We start from the raw sequence: 26,975 nt of genomic DNA, 5'->3' as shown, positions 1-26,975 counted from the left end.
AACATGGGTTCCCCTGGACCCCTTCCTGGCGTTCTCACAGTTGTCTGTCAGCGCCATGTGGTGCTGCTGGGGAACTCCCAGGACACGCATGTTGCCATCGGACAGGGAGTCCATCTTTGGAGACAAGTGATGGTGGTGATGATGGTGGTGGTCGGTTGGCGTAGCCGTGGCAACCGGCACAATGCGGTGCTGGTGCTGGATCATGGTCCGGCTCTCCTGGAGGACTGGGTGTGTTGCCGCTGCCGTTGTCGTCGTCATCGCCCCAGCTTTTGCCGAGAGCTGATGCGCGGGGACCGACGACGAAGATGGCGGGTTGGCTGGGGCATCCTGGAAGAAGGACAGCTCAAACGGCAAGCGGATGCTAAACAGGGAACTCATTTCTAGGCAACTATCAGTTTCCTTGAAACAATATCAAAAAAGATCACTGAGAGAACAGCTTAATCATGGTCAGTCCCTCTAAACAGCAGCCAAATTGATCTCCTTCCCAAAGTGATAATGTTCCAATGTACCAAGCAATCTTATCACTTTCTTTGAATGGACTGTATGATACCAACGAGTACCTCTGCTGCAAAGCCAGTTTCAAGCTACCGTATGTCACCAAATATGTTCCATATAAGGCAGCACAGTTAATCAGCATTGCCACAGATTCCACTCTCAACACCCTCTGAACAGTATCTACCGCTAAGAAACTGTTCAAAGTGAGGCAAAGAGAATAAAGCTGCACTCATGAAGACTCAAAACCTGAGCTCCATGCACAACGAAATAAACGATACATCGACATGAGATCCAAGTCTTCTATGGTACATCAAATCTTCCTTCGCTCAGAGTATCTCCACCGTACTTCCTCCTCAAGCTTGACTTCAAAGGCTGTGACATCCTTGGGTCGTATGTCATTCAGGCAGCCACTACACCGATGTAAGAACTTCACGGGGAAGGGCCCAACAATGCCTCAAAAGAGGACAGAACAATTTGCATGATAACCACACAAATATTGATTTTCCTTCAGCAGGAGACATCCCCGCCGATATAGAAACTCCCTCTCAAAGTTGGGAGCCAATCAATAGGCCTTGGGTCGGCTCGGCAGAGAGGCTTTGTGAAACCGTTTGCTGAAGCGCAACAGTTAGAATTCCTGGCCCAGTTTTTAGTTGGTATTGCATAGCCATAACTGGATCTTGTCAAGAATGAACTGGCATGATGTTAACAAGAAGGGATTCCCACATCAATAATAAGAAATGATTCTATTTAATAGATGGTTAACTCTTTTTTGAATGTCATCCCACTTTCATTCAACAAGATTTAATGGCACTCGACACCAATGTTACTTCTTAGAAGTCTCTGAGCTTCGGTCGTTCTGCATTTAGCAGTGAATGACATTATTGTATGGATTTCATTTCATCTCTGAATGGGGCAGATGTCTCTCTCATGGGTTGAGATTGGAAAAAAAAGAAATGTCTACTTTTGTCTGAATTATGTCATGATTGGCCACACGGCTTTCCCATTTCAGGGTGCTTCTTCTCTGAAGCAAGCATGAAAACTGTCTTTCTTTCTTATTCCACAGTTTGACAAATGTCATGCTACAGAATCATGGCATCTACATCAAAAAAAAACAAACAAACACTGAAACATCCACTCATATCCACTAAGTTCTAAAAAAAAAAAAAAAACAAGTCCCCCCCCCCCCCCAAAAAAAAAAAAAAAAAAAAAAAAAAAAAGGTCATCTCATACTGTCAAAAATGCCTGAGCTTCATTCTTGGTATAATTTTGTCAGCACTCATAATTTTGAATATCATTAGTCTGCATAAATTTCATTATCTTTATGATTGTACCAAAAAAAATATCCAATCACATCCATCAAAATTTTGCTGACATCTCATGAAATAATGCCCAGAATAGCCTGCAATATCTCTACGTGTTTTCCACAAACAATAAAAGACTTTAAGGTAACACAGAAATTCTACAATATGAGGCTGCAAGACTAACCATCCAGTTCATGTGAAAAGCTTTTACAATGTACGTGTAGAACTAGAAATGTCACTACAGCGACTGGTATGCCTCCGCCATGATGCATGATTCTCCTAATAGGTCTATATCTATAGTACACACATGTAGACAATGTGTGATGGCTGTTTCACATAACTGGCAAAATACTGAAATGACATGCTTGTCACAAATGTGTTGAATGTTCACCTTCCTCGACTTAGGCTTAATTGGATAAACGGGAGAGTATGTGTTTGGGGATTTGAGGACTTTTACTTGACTTTGACCCCTTTATAAGATTCTGCATTGAGTAATTTTCAAGGTATGGAGAAAAAGTGCAATATCTGTTTTGAATATAATTGTTATGATTTTCACCGGGCCTTTGACCCATGACCCTTGACCCTAAATTTCATAAGGGAATCACTGTCAGGCAGAACATGCATAATGATGTACTATCTAAAGTTTCAAGATAACTTGAGCTACTTCCGAGATATGGAGGACGAAGTAAAGTTCAGCAATTTCACTTGATCCTTGACCTTTTGACCTTTGACCTTTTTTGGCAAAAAAACAAACTTCCCAGAAAATCTCTGTTGGGTAATAGGTGTATAAACCAAGATTTTAAAAAAAATCCTGCAGGCATTGCATGAATATGAAGGTAATAGTAGGACCTAAAATTTTGAAGAGTTGACCTTGACCTTTGACCCCATGAACCCAAATTCCCTAGATAATCACTGCCATATGCATATATACTATGTCCCATGAAGATAGTTTTAACCATTTCCAAGATATGGAGAAAACCGTGAAATTTTAACATTTTCACATGACCTTTGACCTCAAAGAATCTTAATCGGGTAGTACATGTACTGTATACACTAAGTTTAAAGAAAATATCTTCAGGCATTGCATAGATATGGGGGAAATAGTGAAATTTGAGCATTAGACCTTGACCTTTGTCCTTGAACATGTGCATCCAAAAGTTGATTGGCACAACTTCACCCCCTCATACACATATACATGCCAAATTTCATTAGGATAACCTCAAAAGGTTTTTTAGTTACGCTGTCCACAAAATTGATTACAGACGGACGGACGGGAGGACGGAAAATCCAAAAACATAATGCCTCCGGCATCACTTCGTGGCGGAGTCATAAAGAGAAACATACCCAGCAACTATGATTTATTTCAGACCAGTTCTCACACACGGCTCCTAAATACATATCTGGAGAACCAGCTCTCTAAGGAGGCAATGAAGAAGAGATAGATGAGGTACAAATGAACAAACAAAAGACTGTTAGAATTCTTGTGGTCTCCATGCCTGCAAATAATTTTCCACAGACAATTGTGCAATAATCAAATTATTCAAAAAATTCTATATATACACAAAAATGATTTAATACCTTTCTTGTTTGCACAAGAAAATATGACAATCAATCACATCCAGGATATCCAACTAGTGTGACTTCAGCCCTGACACTTGCAAAGTTTTGTTTTGGAAAATTAATGATTCTTGCATTGAGGCATTTTTATTGCAACTGTTTGACAAATTGTCTTTCATCAACGCAAATGAACACCGATTATTCAGTGTCTGAGTAATAGCCATGATAAAAATATCATGGCCATATGGGTATATTTGCCCTTGATTTTTTTTATCATGGCTATTGCTGAACAATTGATGTTTATCTACAATTTACGTCAATAAAGAGCAATTTGTCAATCAGGTGCAAAGTTCTATCTTGTTGTGTTTGTTTTCACAAAACTGTGCTAAAAGGTCCTTCATGGACGACTACTGTCTTACCACACAAAGTGTGAGCATGTCTTCCAGGCAACACCAAAACAAGTATGATCCCTCTGAATTGGTAAGAAAAGGTGTCCCCCCCCCCCCCCCCCCCCCCCCAACGAAGTGCATTTGTTACACATATCCATCCACATTATCCATCTTTAATGTAATTTCTCCTCAAATTATTCAAGTATCTTTGGTACAAGAAAGTGATGGTGCCCGGGATGGTCCATTCTATTTACAGGTGAGAGATCTTGCCTGTACCATCTGCCTCCAGCGAGGGCAGTATCACTATTCATCCCAGATGCAACAATTTTGAGAGAATGCACGCAAAGCTGTCATCAGTCAACCATTTTGATGAATTGCGCACAATTTGCATGCAAAACTGCGTGCCAACTTGATATTCCGAAGGGGTCATCATCCATGCTGTTGACATACCCTGCGGTGTCGGTTAATATGCCTCGCTCTTCAACGATACTTGGGTTTCAGTTGGTGCCTGCTGCATGATAAAGAACTCTGTTTTTACATCCTTTACATCCTATGCTTGTTTGTTGTTGGTGGTGGTGGTGGTTTTTGTTTTGTTTGTTTGTTGTTTGGTATTTTGCTTTTGTTTTTTGCTTCATTCTGTTTGGGGGGGGGGGGGTTCAGCAGTCATTCATTACTGCATGAAAAACAGACATCATGGCAATAATGTGAGAAAGTTGTTGAGTTCAAGGGTGCCTATGATGTGTAGGGTATGGGGATGACAATCTACACTGGCAATAGCATTTTAATGAGTAACTATCACTTTCCTTTGAAACTTGAGCTTTCCAGTTTTACACTTTCATGTGTATTCCATTTCACCCTGAGAAGATATTGTTCCATTTTTTAAGACTTACACACGGGGAGTCGATATCAACATCATTTGCCACCTACACTGCTTTGTTGTAATCTCCACCCTAATTGGGTACACAAAGATGATGTGATAGCAGATTGTACCTATTTTGGTATCTCCCTATTCGTAAGGAAGACCATGCACTATGACAGTTTGACAATGCTGATCAGTTCTAAATGCATGTATCTCTTTACCTTTTATGTACATGCTGACTGTGATACTAATAGGAATGCCACTCAACAGATGTTTGGATGAATCAAAACTGACACAATCATGGCAGTGATTAATGCTCTTTGATGTTTGGTCCAGTTTAGAAACAATTCTGTAATAGATAACCAGCCTGGAATACAGTAAGAAATGAACTCATGACATCTGCAATTGGTGCATAATGATGCCAACTTAAATCATGTACAAAGGTGGGTGGGATTTGTACATAAAGAATGGGAGTCAGTCGAGTCAATCCTATCATTGTACATACCTGCTATAAACTGGATGATGCAAGCATGGGAATCTCCTTCAGAATCATATCGCCCACTATCAAATGTCGCCCACCATCAACACGTCGCCAAAACTCAAGATGGGTTTGTGCTATGCACAACTCGTTCCTCATCCAGTTTTATTTGTGGCTATACGAACCTATATTTCAGTCCACAGTAGAAATAAATCATTTCTCCACTTTTATGCATTGTAATCCAAACACGCATAAAAAGAGCTCTGGAAAAAAAAAAGAATGTTGGGCGCCTCGGTCCATCAAGTAACTCACTCAATTTGAGGGAGCACTAACAGTGTTCAACATCTCTCACGATTTCTCAGTGGGATGAACTGAAATAATGCCATGTTTTACGTGGATAAATAAATCATCCACATCTGATAATGATGTAGAACTGTACTTCACATTTCTCAGTTGATCCCACTCAGCAGCTTTTATCATCATTATTGTAAATTCATTGGCGATTTGCAGTCCATTCCAATATTGCAAGATATACCTCCTTTGAAAGAGTAATATCCATCAATACAACATGTGGTGTGCACCAGACAGGGCTGTGATATCGATAGGCATGGTCAGACTGGCAAAAGATCGAGCAGATGAAGTTCAAGAAGGTTCAGTTTCTGGCAGTCACAAAAGCAAAAGATTTAAAAATTTGGCGGGGGTGGGGAAATATCCCTAGTTGCAGTGGGAAGTTTGGCGGGAAGTGTGCAGTCACACTGGCAAAACTTTGAGATCTTAAAAATTGCGATCTTAGACTTCTCAAGCTTTTGGCAGTGTGACTGCGGCTATTGTCTCTGTATGGTCCACAAGGTTTGTGGATAAAGATAATTCAGAAATCAGATCATTTGTCCCATGATTTTAGAGCTACCATCAACACGTAGTTGTCACAATTTATCTTACAGCAACAGAAATATTAGTTGCTTCCATCTGCATGGCACCTCGTCCAAGCAGAGCACACATTTTAGAGTGCATATCTGCCAACCTCAAATACGCACAGCATGAACTCCCAAGTTCACTGACCCTGCCTATCTACAAAAAGATTTTCTTTTTTAATCCTTCAAAAAGCCATTAACAATCCCTGATCACTACCAAAGCTGAATCATCTATTTCTTGTGTCATGATCAACTTTTCTTGCAAGTTTCATCCAAATCCATCAACAACTTTTTGAGTTATTTTGGACATAGACAAACAGACAAACAAACAAACAAACAAACAAAAAAGTATTAAACTAATAAACTAACAAACTAAATAACTAAAAAAACCAACCAAAAAAAAACTAACTAACAAACTAAATAACTAAACAAATCAACAAACAAATTAACTAACAAACAAATAAACTAAACAAACTAACAAACTAACTAACAAACAAATGCCAATGAAAACACTGTTCCCTCCTTCCTTGGTGGAGGTAAGAAAACAAAATAAGGTCATTGGCATTTAAGGAATCAACAAAAGGGAAGGGTGTGTCCCCTTCCATACCTTCCACTGTGAGCCAGAGGGCCTTCGCTGCATCTCCTTAGCCTTCTCCTCTAGCCTTTTCGCCATGACCGCCAGTTCCGCATTACGCTTCTTCAGCCGCTGCATCTTGTCCACGGTCGGCGACCTGGCAACTCGAGGCGACACGGACTCTGCCGATCTCGGTGATGGTGAGGGAACATTGACATCGTTCTGCAACATGAGGAACAGAAATTAAACTCCAGGTTAATATATAACGCACAACTACAATGTAGAAATTTTCCTAGAGAGAAAAACAACAACAAAAATCTGTATTAAAGTTAGTTAAACACCTGCAACAAATTGATAAATTACGAGTGAAGAAGATAAATACTTTGTTGAAAGTTACATTTAACCGAAAAATAACAGGAGTATTAACCGCACCCATGTATAAACTGCACTCCCTTCTTCTTCTTTTTTTCTTCTTCTTTTTTTTTTTTTTTTTTTTTTTTTTTGGCCATCAGGGGAATAAAAAAAGGTATTTGCCCATGCCTACCTCTACATATTTTTTTTTTTTACATTTGGCTTGATTTTCCGCATTTCATAACATGACAAAGAAATATTTCTGCAAGAGTTAAACAAACATCTCAGATACATTTTTTTTCTATAACGATTTATCTTTGTTTTTCGTTGAGGCCAATTGAAAAAACAAAAAGAAATAAAGAATCATAACATTTGAAATCATGCCAGTGGTCTCGACTTCAGCTAGCTTCGAAACATGCTTCCCCTGTTTATTCCCCCAGGCCCCAAACTGTTTATGTTTTAACAAAGAGATGAGTACCTGGTAGTGAAGCATCTCAAGCGATATACGGTTGATATATGAGATTATATCTAGGCACTAGTTAGGGTAGGGAGTACGGAAGAAAATCCATGCAACCGGCACAATGTTTCTTCCGTTAGCTCTATGTAGATAGAACAGCTTGCCATGGATGTTCCAAGCAGTATTGCTAATGTCAATTCGGCAATATGCCATTAAATTTCGAATGACTAAAATGTCACCAATGTGTCTTAACCATCCACAGGCAAACTGAGAATGATTGATTGTACACAATAAATTTTGTGAACATTGTCTGCATACTTTATGCAGACTTGCAGAAGGTATTGGCTGTAAAGGAGTAGGCCTATAAACCACACCCTGAATTTTGACCCATTTCAGCAGGAAAAAATGTGCGGTTAACACACCATTATTTACAGTACTTGCTGAATCAGAGGATAAGCCCCTGTTTCTAAAATCTTTGAAAATGTTGCATACAAAACATATGCCTCTAAAACGAGACTCTGATGGATTTCTGCCTTTATAACCAACTTCAACATGATAAATTTCTCAGCTCAAATTACGAAATTCAACTCTAAACACATTCTGCATCAGCTTCATCTCACATGACACTGAATCCAACTCATGCATACACATGTACCTTCACAGGACATTGCATGAAAATATGGCATATGGTATAATACCATGTCACAACATGTCTTGCCAGCAATACAGGATATTAATATCACATTACAATTTACTATGCATTTTTAAAACAACTGCTACACAAACTTTCTTTTGAAGCATACAGAATACCATTTTGAAATATTATTACCTCTGCCAAGGAGGTTACGTTTTTGCCAGTGTCGGTTTGTTTGTTTGTCTGTGTGAAAAAATAACTCAATAAGTTGTGAGCTGATTTGGCTGAAACTTACAGGAAAAGTTGATAATAACACACGGAGCAGATGATTAAATTTTGGTAGTGATCTGGGAATCTTTATGAATTTTGGAAGTATTTGGGGAGTTCCAACTGGGCATATTGAAGGTTTGCATACGTGCACTAAAGAGCATGCTCTGCTCAGGTGAGGCACAGCGCAGCTGGAAGCTGATGACGTCAACAAAGTACTTCTATATATTTGGAAAATGGGCAATTTTCAGCAAGAGTATATAGGTAGAAAATAAGCTGCTTGGCGGAGGTCTGCATTCTGAGAGTGCTTACTCTCTAATTCATCAGCTGAAATTGTCAATCAAATTCAAGTTGGGAAATTATTCCCTGTAACACATGGCAAAATAGATTAAGATTCAGTCGTGTCTTGCTTCCTACATGTTAACATTTATGTGTGTTCAAATAAAAAGATACACCATTATTAGAGTAGAAAAGAAATTAAGGTATTGAACTCACATCATCTCTTGGTGATTCCTCCTTTGTTTCTGCAGTCCTCCTTGGGCTGATGGATATTTCTTCACCCCTGCTCTCCCCATGACCTGCCCCATGCAAGCCCTCCGAGGATTTCTTCCTCTGTCTGCCCCCATTGCCAGCGACCTCTGACCTTTTCCGTTGCCTGTCCCCATCCTCTGTGACCCCTGACCTTCTCCTTTGCCGGTCCTCATACCCTGTGGCCTCTGACCCTCTTCTGTGGCTGTCCTCGTCAGCTATGACCTCTGATCTTCCTCTGTCCTTGGTATCATGCCCTACGACCTTTGACTTTCTCCTATCCCTATCCCCATCACCTGCGACCTCTGACCCACTCCACCGCTTTACCTCTTTGTTCCTGACCTCTGATTTTCTTCTCCCGTCGGCCTCATTTGCAGCAATCTCCGTATGTACAGGGTCATATAGCCCTCTATCGTTTTGTGAAACAGTGTCTCTTTCGAGGTCAATGACCTCCAGTTTTTCGTTGATTCCCTGAGATGAATGATTGTCATCGCTTTGTCGGTGCACTGCCTCCTGTCCATCCGTCTGCGTTGGGAATATGGCCACTTCATCTTGGAGTAGATCATCCTGTGAAGAGAAAGAAAGTGAAGCCATGCAAAGCTTGAGCGACATTTCTTAAGTGGTGGCAAATGCACAACTGGCCCATTTGATCATTCAATGAAATATTTCCCTTAACATATTATTCAGAATATTAAAAGATGTGATGTGATGATCTACAACTGTAGTGAGAGGTTTAGTTGCATTAACTGACTCTATGTCACCTAGTGTCGCAGCAAGGTCACTGTAATTACAGGAGAACATGATGAACAGTGAGAAAGTTTTGATCCATAGAATATCAGCGAATCATCTACTATGATCTTCTGCCCCCTCACACGGGTCACATGACTATGACATCACAGGGTAAATTCTTATCTGATCAAGTCACAAAGAAGATTTTGATTGTTATCATAGTGATTTGTTTTTCCATCACTACCAAGCTTCTCAACAAAATGTAATATGACAGAATGAAATTGAATTTATGTACACCAACATCGTTCATTTTGAATGTTGCAAGTCCACATCAGTCACAATGTAGGCTAATGCCTGTCACTTCACAATCATAATCCAGTCAACAGCATCTGGAGCAAGGGTTTCATTCAATTCTTTGCATTATGGGACTATGCTATATCAGGTAGGGCACTGTTCTGTTTTTATCTAATCCTGTGTGAAATAGTGTAACACAATTGTTAATGGAGCATATCTTATCTGTACAATATAATTCATGACTATTCACACACTCATCTAAGTGTGAGAGAACACATTTTTTTTTTTTTATAGTGTGAGACATTGTATGGAGGTAAATGCAAACTTTTGTTTAAAAGTTTCCTTTTTTTTTCTTTTTTTTTCCACTAGAAAATACAGCAACCAAGTCTGACTTGATAGAAAAAAAAAATCATTATTATCATTATTATTATTACTATTATTTATAGTGCGCTTTTCCCACAAGGCCCAAAGCGGTTACAATCAATTCAAAACATGTACGACAGTATGTAAAATAATGGATAAATGTTAGCTACGAACTAGTTGCTACTGAAAAGATGTGTTTTCAAGGCTTTTTTTAACACACTGACTGATGGAGACTGTCTAACGGTAAGTGGTAAATTGTCCCAGTGCTTTGAAGCAGACACAGTAAATGTCCTTTAGATCACCGGCTAAGGTGCGAGTAACAGAGTACGTGAGACAAAGCGGATCACTAGACGACCTCAAATTTCTAGTAGGTGTATATAAAGTCAAACAGGCGTCTAAATATTTCGGAGCTTGATCGTTAAGGATTTTATAAACAAACAAAACTAATTTGAAAATTATCCGTTGCTTCAAAGGAAGCCAGTGCAACGACTTCAGAAGTGGCTGAGATGGGTAGTCCCTAGAAACCTGAAACACTAATCAGGCTGCCCAATTTTGAAGTCGCTGCACACAATACAGTTGAGTTGAAGGAATGGAAGAAAGAAGCCCGTTACAATAATCTATACGGGATAGAACTAAAGAACGCACTGCGTTATGACATGCAAATTGATGATAAATCTCCTAATTCTAGCAATATTTCTTAAATAAAACGTAACAGTACTACAAATTTGAGAAATATGTTGAGACATTGACATTCGACAATCAAAAATAACACCAAGATTTCTTATTGTTTCTGAGGGGCTAATTAGTGTGCAACCAACATTGAGCTGAATGTTTGAAAGACCGCGCAGATTGTGGGCTGAAGCTGCAACAAAAAAAAACTCAGTCTTCGAATCATTCAGTTTCAACTTATTTGCTACCACCCATTTCTTAATATCTAAAATACACATTTGAAGTTTAGTGATGGCATTAAAAGAAGCTCCTGGAGTCTTCGGGTCATAAGAAATATATAACTATATATCATCAGCATAAAGATGGTAATTAACATCATAATGTATTCCCCAGTTTTCAATTACACTATGAAAGCAGCTGAACAAAGGTGTACACTTTAAATCACTTGTTTTGTTTTTTTTCAATCAAATTTTCCCAAGCCCATCTAATGTTTGCCAAGAAAAACAACCTGAGCAGTTCAGGGAATACAATATCTTATTATACAAATATACATGTATGTATGTAGTCCTCTGTGTTATTCCCAAGCAGATTTACCTATTAAACCATCTATAACTCTTTATTTCGTTTTTTCTTTCCAGATCTGATATGGGGGACAGATTGCCTTGTTTCAGCAAAAACTGACACACAGCCTCGCAGAAATGCACTCCATTCACAAAGTCCAAAGTATACACCACTGAAATACAGATCATCATCACACCGGTCACACAAACACATTATACATCCACTCAACACAGAGGGCACTCTGCTGTATTAATGAAAGAGACCTGACAGAATTAATAATGGTCAACAGAGGGCAGCATACTTAATTTTATTTCTGTAAAATTGAGTGTCACCAGTACACAAGAAGATGCAGGCATTCAGGGCTGAAGGTTCTTTTGAGAGCAGATCAATAGTTTGGTAAACCTGATACTGAGAAGTTGAGGTGTTGTTCTCTGGATCAGAGTTACTTTTATCTGGCAGAGGATGAACTACCCAGTACTGTATTCATGCTAAACTGTTTTCTGCTAGATATTTTAACACAACACACATACCTTTACAGCCAAGATTGGTGTGAATTTATGTCTAATGTACTTGGGGGAAAAAAAGAGAAGAATACTTCAGATAGTACTTCTGAATTGTTCATAATGAATGTATGCATATTTGTTTATGCATGAATTTGTTATCAGTTTAAATTCCAGCCCATTTCTGTCATTAACTAATAATGTATTTTTTTATTCAAAAAAAAAAATCTATTGTGGCTTGAACATACCTGAGAAAATTAGTACATGGGTATTTACAAAAATAGGCACATTCCAATAGAAAGTCAGGGATTTGCCCAGCGCCCTACTGTGCAGTATATTGCTGAGACAAATTACATTCACAAATGACAAACAAAAAAAGAGAGTCACAAATAAAAATAATGAAACAAAGTTGAGCAAATTCCTGTATCAAATAAAAGTCTAAATCATGTCCATCTGATATCTAGACAGCCCTAGTCATGTGATAACAACAACTAGCAAATTGTTGCATCCTATAGTCAAAAGTACATCAGATAAATGAATACTGTAAATGTGGATATTTTCGCGGGACTAATTTTTCGTGCTCGGCGGGGTAAGAAGAGCTTCGCGTGTCTTTAATTTCGCGGAATCAAGACATCAACTACTGGAACATATGGCAAGCTAAAATATTCGCGTGCTTTTATTTTCGCGCTAGTATCGGGTTGCGCGAAATGCGCGAAAATTTCAACACTGCGAAAATTTCCGCTTTTACAGCAGCTGGTTGATTTTGCATACGGTACTGTGATATACATGCAGGTTAAAGGGACCGTATAGTTTTGGTTGAGACCTAATTTCAGGTTTCTAACATTTTTTGGTGAGATAATGAGAAACCTCTTATGAAATAGCATGTAATTCTATGAGGAATTTAACGTTTATTTTATGAAAATTGGTTTTGAAATGGCTGAGATATTCAAAAAAGAGCGATTCTAATAAAGTGTGGGACCCACACTTTATCACGATCGCTTTGTTTTACTTTGTTTTTGGATGTTTCAGTCATTCCAAACCCGATTTTCATCAAATAAACTTTGAATTCCTCTTAAAATGGTATGCCCTGTACTATATCATAAACTCTTGGTAACTCGCAAAAAGTTTAAAGCCCAATTCTCATCTCCACCAATACTGTACCATCCCTTTAACTGTCACTGGTCTTCACCGACACAAGTGTTTATAACAAACCTGTATACAAGTTCTACATTTTGAGCAAAGCTGAAAGCCTGGCTGTAATTAGAGCCATCATAAAACAGTCATCTACACCCCATTTATTAGTCCTGACCGATTGTGCCTGTTCAAGGGTCATCAGGGTGGCGAGATGGCTCAGTGTGTACAGCATGACAAGAGATTCATGTTCATCCCGTTGTAATGTACGTGATCATTTTTTATGGATTTGTTATATTTTAATTTTAAAAACATTAACAAAACCTTCCAAAGAGAGAGAGAGAGAGAGCTAGAGAGGGAGAGCGATCTTATACCCAGTGAGTCTACTACCTGTAAAATCAGTACTTATTTCTGTGAGAGGGCCACCTATCACACAGGTAATAATAATAAAAAAGAAAATCCCACTTCAATTCTTGCAGAGAGTAGTGTGCCAATATGATAAAGTTTTTTTTTTCTTTTTTCAGTCCCTACACACACACACACACACACACATGCACACACACACACACACACACAAATGCAAACTTTCACAAATCAGCAGAAAATAGATGAATGATGCTGACCCTTCACGGTTCACCCAAGTTGACTAGCAGATAGAGTTCCAAAGTATGATGTCACAGCCATTCATCGCCATGGAAACTGGTTCAAAACAACCTCTCCTGGCCGGGTCTGTAAAACACTGTTGTTGCTATAAACCATGCTACATGTGGCACCTGGTTCAAACCCAAGTTTACGATACAATGGTACAACAAAAGACTGTGATATCACCACTTTGGTACTCCACAATCAGCAAATGGTATCAACCCTGCACATTGTGCCAAAGAAGAAGAGATAGCGGAAGAAAAATCAGAAAGAGAAGAAGGAACTGGAGGAAAATTTCCAGCAAGGAAAAGGCTGGTGGCTGCTGATGTCACAGAAAGTGGAACAGTGTTGTGTGACTGATAGACCCTCGGCTATCTTTACATGTGTACCATCCATCACAACCATCACTCGCTGGCAGGTTGACCTCTGTGTGAAACCTGTGGTACTGTCAATGCCAACTATCTGTGCACTGTGTAGACTGTGGTGACATACTGTACACAACTTAGCAAGTCATCTGTCATAAAAAGTTGCTCAACATTCCTTGCTGTACTCTGGGTATGACAGGCCTGGCCTGGCTAGCTGTTCCCTCTTACTCAGCCCATCGATATTTCATTGTGGACAATGCCTACCTAGACTTCTCCACAAGGACATTCTATTCTATAGCCACCTTGGCCATGTGTTCTTGATTATACTCCTTCAGAGGTTCAAGGACACTTGGCATGGTGCATAATCTTATCGATAGGAAAACAAAAAATGGAGCATATACTTTCTCACAATCTTGGAGGATGTGCAATAATGAATTTTCTGCAGAATCAGGAGAAACATACAAAGGTTTATTTTGAGAACTTGTGTCAGCAGAGCCCATTAATTTTCTTCAATATATTGCTACAAAACAAAACAAAACATAACATTTAAATCCTTCTGGAGGCGCACACACACACAGTCAGTTATTTAATAATTGTTGTATTGTACTGTATCACAAGTATTTTTTTTTTTGCATTGTCCCAATGTTATTTTGTTTTCTAGTCTTTTTGTGCACTTAGAAACACTAGTATAAAGAGCCTTATTCATGCAATTATCATTATCATCATTATTATCATTATTATTACCATTATTATTATTATTATTATTATTATTATTATTATAATCATTATTATTATTTTTATTATCATCACTATTATTAATATTAATATCACTATTATAGTCACACTTCTGGCTGCACATGCAGTATAGTATTTAGATAGCAAATCAACACGGTAGATATATAGTTGTAGGAAGGTATGCTTTCAAATTTGCTAAACACAATTGTCAATTAGTCATGGCCATTGAGGCATATTATGTGATTTTAATACTATAATAGTGACTTTTGAGATAAGAACAATTTAATTTGGCCCCATCAGTAATTACCTTTTGGCTGGCTAATAAAATCATATTTTAATTGTTCACGGTTGATTGTGTCGTATGGATTATTTTGACTGTGCCAATGGTTTCATTTAAACAACATAAAAGGATATAATAACAAACAGAAGTTTGATCACGCTTTCACAGAACAAAGTTGTATCTAACTTTTAAACTTCAAGTTTGTCATTTCTCTGATAATGTGTGTCTCCATGTGCCTTGGAGTGGTAGGCCCTACTCTCTTCAACAAGTAAAAATGATCAGTAGCACCATCTAAGTCGACTGGCTCTTTTGCTCTGCCCTTTGCATCATCTACTACAAATTAGATGCTAATGGATCACACACTTGGGGGCACAGATTTTATCTGGCTGGCTTCACTGAAGATCTTGAAGTGACATGAGATATCAGCTGTCTCCTAAAACATGTAGCCCTACTCTTACCATTTATCTTCTTTCAACATTTCCAATCTTGTTTGTCTGATTTCCATACAAGTGTACTGTACGCTTGTTACTTCTGTCTATATAGTCTGGGTTAAAAAACGACACTGTCAAAAACTGACATACTATGCAGAATAAAAGAGTTCTCTCGACACCCACATCTATAGGAAGCGGAGATTACAAAAAGACAGACATTTGAACAATGGGAATGAGAGCACATTTGTTGATAACTCAGAACCCATTGAACTTAGAGAGGCCACTGAACTTCAACACAGGATTGTTCCCAAACAGTGTCTTTCTCCCTATTTAAAAGAAGTGATAATACCTCCCCCGTTGCTGGAAGGGAAATCTCTACACACCTTCCATTCATCGCAATAATTTTAAAGTACATTCAATTTGTAGTTGGTAAAGCAATGGCTTATGACCAGAACTGTATACCAGTCGGGGAGGGACAGTATGCCACATACCGTCCCCCACAAAAGACCCCAGCGGGATCTTGTCTACCCACCGGACAAAAAATGAAATGCAGCTCACCCGTCCGGGGTCTCGAAACTAATCAAATCTTGGGGGGTTACCCTGGAGATCGCCATGGCAACAGCACCAAGCCAAGACAAGACCATAGTCCACTTAAACTGTTCTCTCTCTCTCCCTCTCAATTTGGCCAAGCTGGGGGTTGATAGAGGTTCTAGGGGCAGAATTCAAGCAAGCAATAAAGTTTTTGTTCCTTTATAGTCACATGCTCATGGAGAGCGGGGCTCTCATTCTGTATTGAAAATGACAGGTCCGCTCAAACACGAGAGCGCCCGCTAATCTAAAAATATGTTGCAATTTGACTGGAGTCAAATTGGAGTTGAAGGCTTGGGCAAAGTTTATTCTGTGGGCAATTGGGGAGCTGTTAGGTTGTAATCAACCCCAGAGCTCAAAACACCCAGCATTCAGACTCGCGAGGCACTCGTTCCGTCCGACTCAAATACCAATGTTACCACGCTGAATACATAACAAACAACAATATGCTGCAGCTCCACCAAACTGTTACAACAGATGTCGCTGAAACACAATAAGGGTCGGTGAAAGAGAAGTTCTCCTGGGTGGATTCTTCCCTGCCAGAACATTATACTGTCTGCACAAAGACTTTGAATGTACGCACCAAGATCTTGTTCCACATCGTACAACAGGAATAGCGCCCAGTTTGTACTTGTATCTAGAGTGTAACTTTTTTTTACACAATTAAGATTACCCTACTGTAACTCCACCCTACTGTTCATTTTTCTACTTTACCCTATCTATCATTGCGAATGGGATGTCATGTATAAGATACTGCTTTATTCTTGAGGGTAGAAGGCACTTTCATTATATCCCCCCCCCCCTTTACCTATCGAGAGTAAAATAGTTTTTTTTTAACTAATCACTTCTTGACATATGATGGCATATCAGAGAAACATTCAGCTGCCACAATTACATGTACAAGTCATACACTAGTGTACACACTCACAATCACATACTGTATGCAATAAATACACAGTGTAATGCTATTCTTTTAGAATGTCCTACAAAATGTACATGTACAATCGTACATTCTCCTACCATCAAGCCTCCCTCCTCCCTTTAAGATTAAAGAATGGAAGAGAAGAAAACAGCATGTCGGCCTCCTAGAGCTGTATAATGTGAACGGTGCACAGGCCAGTGGATGACTGGGTATAGGCCTTGGAGCGATGGGCTTTATTACTACACATGTATAGACCCACTTTAATAGAACAACACTATCACCATGCCTGAACCCCCTTGACACATCAAAGTACATTGACTCCCAGTGTCACGGGCAACTTGAGATGCCCAATGAGGCTTGCGTTAAAGGATTGATCATCCCTCTCTAAAACAATTTGTAAAATCTTCCAGTTTTCTTTGAAGATCAGCTCCAAGGTGTATTTTGCCATTCTGATTAATTCATCCTATTCTTTTCCATGTAGGCTTACTTGAACAGAATTCCCAAAATTAGGAAAAGAATGATGAAACCTTGATGAAACACTCTCCAACACTGCAAGAGAAGCATCTTGGATGGCCATGTCATAAATTCGCCATGATTGTCATAAATTGCCCATTATAGAGTAGAAACTTCCTAATTTGTAAGCAGATATCTCCTACTTTATACAAGATTATCATGCTGTCTTTCAATCAGTAAAGAATAACAAAAACATGTTTATATACTTCCTTGTACTATAAACTCTGCTACATCTTTAAACTTGAGACTAAACAAGCCTCCAAGGGGAAAAAAAAACAACCTAGACAACAAACTCACAAAATCGTTCACTATGTACTAGAACACTTGTAAACACAACCACAAGATATGATACCCTGCTTCACAAAAATTCAAATTTAAAAAATATCACATTTAATAGTGATCACAAAATAGCAACTTGTTTCAAAGCTGTCCATGTCACTAATATTTGCCGGCAAACTATTATTCCAACAACATATCTATTGTATCTTAATGATGATCTCTCTATGTTTCAAAGAGGGGATTACGAGATGAGTATAGATTGTGCTGAAGATAGGGATGGCTTGAAACTCGGCACATTTCGCCACTGTTCCCACTCAACAAAAGTGATGTATCGCTGAAAAGATTTAATGCAGCCGTATCCGTTGTCTGCACTTCGGTAACAAAGGAGGCCACTGATACCACTGGTGTCAATTAGGAGCCAGTGGAGGGAAGACAATTTCCAAGAAAGAATATGCTCATATTTTGTGCATGAAATGATATACACAAGTATCAATATATAAAGCCTGTCAGGACTTGCCAAGAGGGCTGGTTTGTAGATTTCTCTAAAAAGGAGACAGGAAAAAAATTTGCAGAGCTAGCTTCTCTCTTCCGTATCAGGACAATTACCCCCCCCCCCCCCCCCCGCCCCCCGCTAACTACTGGTTACTGGTAAGTTTGGAGTAAAGATTATAGGGTTAGCATTATATACTAGGTTTAGGGTTAGAGTTTGGATTAGGGTTAGGATTAGGTTCAGGATTAGGGTTAGGGTCAGGGGATGGGTCCAGGGTAATTGCCCAGGGATAATTGCCCTACTGTAGACCCCTCTGGTCTAATCCTACTGGTTTTCACAGATTAGCACCATGTACAAGGAGGGCTGCAACATATCCATCATCACATCCATCATCACATATCTTTGAACGTGTATGGTTTCATTAAATACATGTCATGCCTCCAATAATTTGACGGCATCTTAAACTATACTTGTGAACATTTAATGTACAATTTCCTTTTTCAATTCTATTATTGCAACAGTGACAATGACAAATGGCTTAACTTGACAATATGCACAATGTAGCCGAGTCTTGTCTTGAGGCTCATAAAAATGTATGTCATGTGTGTCCACTTCTAACATCAAGTTGAATTACACTACACATAAAGTACAATATCACCAGCCACATGGCCATTTTTGTACCCCTTGGCTTTTCACAAAACCCACCTTTAGTGGGGCAGATAGGTGAAAAAGATGCTCACATCCGGCGGAAAGTATGAAATTTTGCATACAGGGGTATTTTGAGGCGCTGATTTCAAAAATTGCCGGATCCAAGAGATCTGGCCATGGGGTCGGCCGCCATTTTGAATTCCAATATGGCCGCCGTCAAAGATGCCTATCTTCAGTTCTGAATGACATTAGCCATTGGAATTTGATATATATAAAAGCATGGGGATATGATGACTTCAATAATAGACTTAATTGATTTTCAGTCTGACAAGCTGCACTGCAGCCAATTTGAATTTTTATACATATTTGCCATGTTGGAGTGTTGAAAATCTCTATCTCGGGTTTGTAAATTAGGCTACCTGATTGAGCGCACGTTTGTAACTGATAGAGTGCGCGCTGCTGTATTTACATTGTGACGTCAGTGAAAGGTGCATTATGCTTCCTTTTTGCTGCACTTTTTGACATGCCCGTGAATGTTAGTCATGATGTTTGTCTTCGTAGCCACATTGGAATTCAAAATAGCAGACATTGCGTTTGTCAGACATATCACATCAGTTAATATTTTAACTCATTATGTTAAAATACTTGTTTACACCTAATTTCAGGGTCACTCACCACTTAGAAATCGAGATAGGGATTTTGAATATTTCATTGAGGCGGCCATATTGGAATTCAAAATGGCAGCCATTCGATGTTTGTCAGACACTCCAAATCAATCTGTCATCAAATTCAATGTGTCAAAACGCTCATGTGTACCAAATTTTGGTGTCACATGTCATTCAGAACTGAAGATAGGGATCTTTGAATTTGTTTTGTGATGGCGGCCATATTGGAATTCAAAATGGCGGCCGACCCCGTGGTCACATCTCTTGGATCCGGCAATATTTGAAATCAGCGCCCCAAAATACCCCTATATGCAAAATTTCATAATTTCCGCCAGATGTGAGCATTTCAACCAATTTTTGCTACATACACTTGTATCTGCCCTACTAATTATGGAGCCCTAAAAATGGAAGGGATACAAAGCACTGGATATGCAAACACAATTTTGATGGCATTTCTGATGTCTGCTACAAACAACTGTATCATAACTTGCAAGATTTGAAGAAAAAAAAACCTGTATTCAACCTCCACCCTGACATTACATTCATGTACTTGTAGGAGTGAATCTAATGTACAGTGTAACTGCAGCGCACTTTGATATAACATGACAGATAAAGTGGCAAAATGCATGAATAAAAGTATCACTCCCTTTTCATCATTACTACAAAGAAAATGACTGGAATTGATTTTCACCACCATCCCCCTCCCCCCACCCCCCCCCCCAAAAAAAAAAGAAAGAAAGAAAACCAAAGAGAGAAAAATAACAATAATGCAGGTATACACAAACCACAATAAGTACCAGTCATATTACCTGCAGAAAATAACACATTCATGTTCATTTACATTAATGACTGCCTAAATATTGCCTGGGGGAACTATAAAGAGAGAAAATGTTATAAAATATCTCAGCTTCAATGATACATGTGATATTATGAAAGAAAGTATGAATGTTGCATAAATATTTGAGAATGGACTACAGGTCTACAAGAATGTATACAACATAACATGTGAGCTCAATATTTTAACTACAAGGTCACTGAAATTTAACAAATCTCAAAAGAAAATAATCATATTTTAGTAAATCTACGGAGTGTAAATGTAACAGTATTTCATGCCTGCACATTCCATCAAAACTTGTTTTCCATAATCCGCTTTAATTGCTTTCATTCTTTTATAGACACTTGTCCTTGAATGCATTTGACAAACGCTATCATAAGCTCAAAATGCATCCATTTTCTTTGTGTAGGCAAAGTCTATGATCAAAATCTGCATTGTTTCATATACTGTTACACATTCATAAGAGTTAACAGATATCCTTGCCTATGAACAACTGCGTGTTAAGCACAAGAAAATACTTGATCCTTTCGAGTGATTTGACTGGGGACATTTTTTTTTTTCTTCTTGTTTTCTTGACTTCTTCAGAAAACCTGCATCACACGTGCCAGCAACAGTAATAGGAAGAAAATGTTAATCAGTGTGAAGAACAGCAATGTCATCAGTAAAATCATGTATACATTGAGCTACTTGTATCCAGGGAGGTGGGACCACCTCCCTGTTGTATCATAGGTATTTGCTTTTTATCCCTACATCATCGAGAACAGTAACCACAAAACATAGGTTGGCATACATGTAAGGCAGCAAGCACTCATGGTCATCAGTGCGTCAGTCTCCTGAAGTATCATTAATCATAGCCTGAAGACGTCATTATTCCTTCTGAAAACACCTTTGAAGAAATATTGATGTTTCCTCCCTCCCGCTATTGAAAGACTACCGTGTGAATGTCCTCCCTATGGTTAGAAGGGGCTCTCTATTACGTAGATGGCCTGTGCGGTCAACCCTGCCGTTACGCACCAGTGGTCACGAATGGGACCCATACATTGATACAGTGGTTGAAGGGCTAGATTTGAATCGTCGAAAAAGACAACACGCAAGGACTCTGGCATTGCAATCCCTAAGACAGAATCACACAGCACATTACAGTCATCATCACAGCTCTACACAAACTACATCAACACGTTTTGCAGCTCATCGGGTCCGAAATCCCTTTTCACAAAGTTCCTATTATATAGATTCTGACATCATCATCTCCAATGAACTCAAAAAGCAGAGAAATGGTGCATTCCATTTGTGAGCATACTAATAATGTAAACATGCCTAAAACACAAAGGTATTATCTCTATTTCTCTTGTGTCTGTCCTAATAACTCCTATTGGACTGTGTTTTTGTTCTTCGGGTGTGGTTTGTTTTGTTTTGTTTTTTTAAGATGGGGAATGCACGACTCGACACTAACCTTTTTACCTTGATGGCCCGTTAATAGTAAACTGCAGCATTCGTGGCCAAAAAAAAGAAATGTACATGTATTGACAGTATAAGGAAACATAGCAATGTAGTATGAATCCTGCATAAAGCGATTGGGCCACCACTATGTCAAGCCTATGCATGGCATCAAAATATAAGAAGTGCACAGGAAGACGAAAAAAAATCTCAAATAACCCTCCAGAGTCAATGATAAATCAAACCTTTGAAGTTTCCCTGGATGTTTCATGCTTCTGTATATCTTTTCAGTGTACATTTGCAAGAAATATATCACCTACATATCAATGTATGAAATTCCTTGGTGCCATTACTATTACCAACCTCCCTCCCCACCCCAATTCATCATTTTCCATCAAATTCTGTTTGAGGAAATGGCTTTCAGCATCAGATGACTATGTGTCACATTTCAGGTCAAACTACTTTTGCTTTCAGGCATGAGATATTGAAATTGGTTGCAGTTACGGAGATGCCATTTTCTGCAATGTATAGGCTAAAGTACAGTGTATGTGCTTTCCTCATGTTTGCTGGTGATTTATACGTACCTTACTTGCAATGGAACAATATGACCATAAATCATACGTACATTATATACCAGTAGATATTGAATTATTCGTGAAGAGTATTCATATTAAGTCATAACACGATTTGGGATTATTTGAATTGGCACTATCTTGATACAATTTGTCATTCTTGCATCTACAGTAGTAGTAGGAAAATAATATTCCAGACTGCAAAATAATCAGAGTTGTAAATGACGTTGCATTTTAAATACCATCTGATACGTACCATATAACAATGCATGTTCTTTAAATGCACTATTCTAGACTTGTACATGTACGTTGCGTATGCATCCACTCGAAATTGCTCATTAATGTGTAATTTGCACACATGAAAATTACAGTATGTACCAGGTCCAGATATCTTCATTTCAACTCAGTTTTCAGTCTCTGTGGCAAAAACCAGGTCTTGGACTAATGATATTTTGTCATATGTTGTACATCCAGCACTTGAGCTTATGAGGTATGTGCTCTCTGTAAGATGATATCAATTCTTTACAGAACTCCATACTATAAGCTGCACCTGACCTTGATCTCTTTGGCACACCTATGACACAAAATGTTCTGCACATACATGTACAATGTATGGGGCAAATACAACCAAGGGAAGATCGCCCACATACAATGTACATGAATAGACTGGTTTACGAACATGTACATGTATTCATATTTTATTCACACTTTTCTGACATGTGACAATGGTTCTTCCTCAAAAACCTGAAAGCTCGCCCGAGGTTTGCCCAACATAGTAACAACTAATGTATGCAGACTGGATTCAAAAGTGTTTTAGATGTACACGGGGTGGCCTTTCACAGAATACAGCTTGTTATACACAGTAGGGCCCTACATCAGGATGGAAGCAATATCCATAAAATTTGAATATGTTAGTAAGGCCAAAAAAAAAAAATTGTTGCATTGGCGTAACCCGCCCGACCCTAAAAATTCCGCCGACCCCATGTTTTTTTATTATTTTTTTTGCTATCGATATCAAATATCTTGTTGATTGCGATCGCGATCGCACAAACCCGGAAGTGGAAACAGCTCTGGGGATATCGGATGTACGAGGGAGTGATCTAGCGCCTCGCATAAGCCTTCCTTGATCAGTACGTCATCTGTTTCCAACACGGACGCGTACTCTAACAACGCCAGTAAATAAGGAGAAACATCAGACGATCTTGGTATGTGATGTTCAAGAGTTTATTGGCCGTGACCGAGTCAGCGGTACGGTACAGGTACACACGTCGGGTGTAACACGTTGCGTGCACAACACGTGGAAACCGATCAGAGTATGGAACGCCACTGGATACAACCTAACTATAATTATAATCATAATGGCGTGATCCCTTTCTTCATTCCTCTTGTTATTAAAATGATGGTACTAGGTACTGCCCTGTACATACACTCTACTCAAAACTACTCTTTCTGAAATAACCTTGATCAACAACATACCGTACACCTACAAAAGTACGCATCTACTCGAAACTGCTGTTTCTGAAATAGCCTTGATCAACAACATGGTGTCAGGCTATATGCATGAGCAAAACGACAATCATACACACTATCCTTCACATCACATAGGGCCCAACTCTGAACAATGTAGCAATGTATAAACAAAACAACTACATGGTATTAACTTCCTTCTCGCTGAATAACTTAAAACTGTTGCATGACTGTTATCTATAGCGGCCTACTCTAAGAATAAATATTGATCACATACATATATAAAACAAATTAAACAATATCTAACCTAACATTAAAACAATTTAGGTTCATTACGCAACTAGTACATAACTGCACTATCACAAACACACATAATCAGGCCTACCTTACACAATGAGTGAAAATAACATCACTCATAACACAACTATCATGCTGAAGCTCCATTAATCAAAACACTCTTTACCGCCATCAAACTGCTTAACACATCTATAATGTTTGAGCACACACAGTAACTCATAAATAAGTTACACTAAACTCCAAACTTTGACAGAGTGAAATCAATCACAAAATGTTATGTACAGGACTTTACACAGCAACCAATGAGAGTACATACAACTACAATTGTACAAACTGCACCTACATACATAGTTATAATGTACCTCAATACGTACCCCTATCAAAAATACTCAAAAACACTTACATCATACCTCACTTCCTCTTTACTCCTTAAGCCAAACACATCCAATGATTCAGCCTTGCAAAAGGAAAAATAATGTGTACAAATATTAATATAACAGCCAAAAATTAATAATATCATCTTAACAACGATTACTTATACTGGGTGTAAAATACTGGAAAAAGGCCACACACATATACATGTATGTGTGTAGATGGGAGAAGTGTGAAAAAAAACACCTGCAGTTGCCCAAGACTACAATGAACAATAAATATAATCATATTTAGTACAGATGCCCACAAAAAAAAAGGAAAAACACTATCCAATATCTACCAATACTGGCTGTCAAGTGTGAAATCTATCTAGATATAAAGATTGTCATGAAATACAAAGCAAACTGTTATGACATACCAAAAATGACATGTACTGTATTCACATTCATGTAACAGTATGTTACAGATATCCGCATAGGATACTACAAAAGGTGGACAGCGGGTCAGGTCTGGAGAATGGGTACATGTACCTGCCCCACAGAAAATCTGTGTTCGTAAGCGAAATAGGAATACATATATATCAAATCATGAAAAGGAATGACTGGTATAAAAAGCAATGATCCGGCATGCAATACGGCAACAATGCCTAGAAATGATACAACTTAGAACTTACACTGTACATAAAAATGTGCGAGATGTATGAAAATTCAATATGTACAGACGCCAGCATAGGAGAAGCTGGTATACAACCTTTTAGGCATTTTACTCCAGAAATAAAATAAAACCGACATCACAATGTGAATTAACCAGCAGTGAGTACCAATAGGTAATAAACCTAGTACGTATTGAAAACCAGCTCATACACTTTAAAAGACTTCAACACACAGTAGAAAGAGGAGAATGTGCGGTCCCTTCCGGAAAGCAAAATACACGTACAGCTGTACAATGTCATATCTAAAAAAAGAATACTCCCTGTGGACTTGATACTAAGGTAAGTATGGAAATAATGGGAAGTATTGGACTCTTCAATACATGTATAAAACATGCAGACTGTAAGATATGCTGCAAGGAGCTGGCAAATAAAAAAAATGTACCGGTAACAAAGTTATATGTTCATAACTTACTACATGTGTATTGACAGTGAGCCACAATAAGACAATGATAAAACACTTGAAACATATAACTTAACATATTCCCTTCATCTGTTAAAAAGAAAAGAATTAAAAATTTTGAAAAGAAATGGCACACTTGTGACAATAATGAACACAATTAACATAACCTTAATGCCAATTTGAGAAACAAAATATCCTGCAATGCAGAGGGTATAAAATAATAGTCTCCCTACATAAACCTAGCAGAATTACGTCTACAATTATACTAACCATGGTTTAAGGGAAAGTAAAAAACAAAACAACTTATAGAGTAATACACAGTAGAAGATGACACGGGGGTAAAATACCCTACTTAAGTCCTTCAACCTGGAGTTACTGGGGACAAGGGAGGGTGGTACGGCACTGCGAGGCCAGTACAGGCTGGGGGTGCTGGGGGATGCGCGATCCAAGGCACAGGGGAGCAGTTGACGTCCACGGTTAACCAGTCGGTGATGTCACTGGTAGGAGGTTGGTGAACAGGATGGCGCTTGGTGGTCATCATCCAGCTGGCAAGATGCAGAGCACCATCAAGGGGGCGACAAGAAGGACCTCCTTCAACAGGGATTGAAGGCAGGCGGTGGCCAAAGGTCCAGGGGAATGAACTCCAGGTTGGGCTAGCGTCAAAGCAGGCAGGGTCAGCACTATCCAAGGACAGGTGGAGGCCCAGGGTGTCATCATCGGCATTGGGGGTTCGTGACTGGTCAGCAGCGAGGACAGAAACCGCAGTCTGACTGGTTGATGGGCACACGTCTGGTGACGGAGTACGGCAATCCAGCTGATGGACAGGATCACGAGGCTCTCCAGCAACAACCAGGGCTGACAGCTGGTCACTCCGATCAAGGGCAGACCGACACTGGTAGCTAAAGGCTGCCATGTCACGATAGGCGTTGTGATGTAGCGGAGGCGAAATAGCCACACAATCACTGTTGTGGGGAACACCTGGCGTCTCTCCATCAGGGCTGATGATGGGCCACTTCTGATGATCATCAGGAGGGGTGGCGTTCCTGGGATACAAGGAGGGAAATGTCTTACCAACAGTGGCAAGACTTGCACTCTCAGGAGATGGGTGGAGTCCCATCAGCGTATAATCTATGGGATTCCTAGAGCGAGGCTCAGCACTAATCACAGGGGTACCAGAACTACATTCTGTACACACAGGGGGATCACAGCTAGGCTCAGTGATAGAAGTATCACAAGTGGGATCAATGACTAGGGATTTACATGTAGTGTGTGTACAC

At 39.1% G+C, this 26,975-nt stretch overlaps 1 protein-coding gene across 1 annotated transcript in view; it reads right to left on the bottom strand.

Annotated features, from left to right (window-relative positions):
- Positions 1–26,975, bottom strand: part of LOC139742516 (uncharacterized) — a gene marked incomplete at its 3' end in the record, with an annotated part of 198,444 nt that overhangs the window by 149,803 nt on the left and 21,666 nt on the right. Inside the window, exons 3-4 of the mRNA XM_071653051.1 lie at positions 8,769–9,368; positions 6,598–6,786 (exon numbers count right to left, since the gene is read on the bottom strand). Of these exons, the coding sequence (XP_071509152.1) occupies positions 6,598–6,786; positions 8,769–9,368 (789 nt within the window). The remainder of the gene's footprint in view (positions 1–6,597; positions 6,787–8,768; positions 9,369–26,975) is intronic.

The sequence above is a fragment of the Diadema antillarum genome, unplaced genomic scaffold (assembly GCF_040938485.1).
Source record: "Diadema antillarum isolate AM-2024a unplaced genomic scaffold, OU_Dant_1.0 scf00000032, whole genome shotgun sequence".
In the NCBI taxonomy this organism is placed as follows: domain Eukaryota; kingdom Metazoa; phylum Echinodermata; class Echinoidea; order Diadematoida; family Diadematidae; genus Diadema; species Diadema antillarum.
The sequence above is the reverse complement of the archived record's forward strand: the minus strand, read 5'-3'. Positions and strand labels throughout refer to the sequence as shown.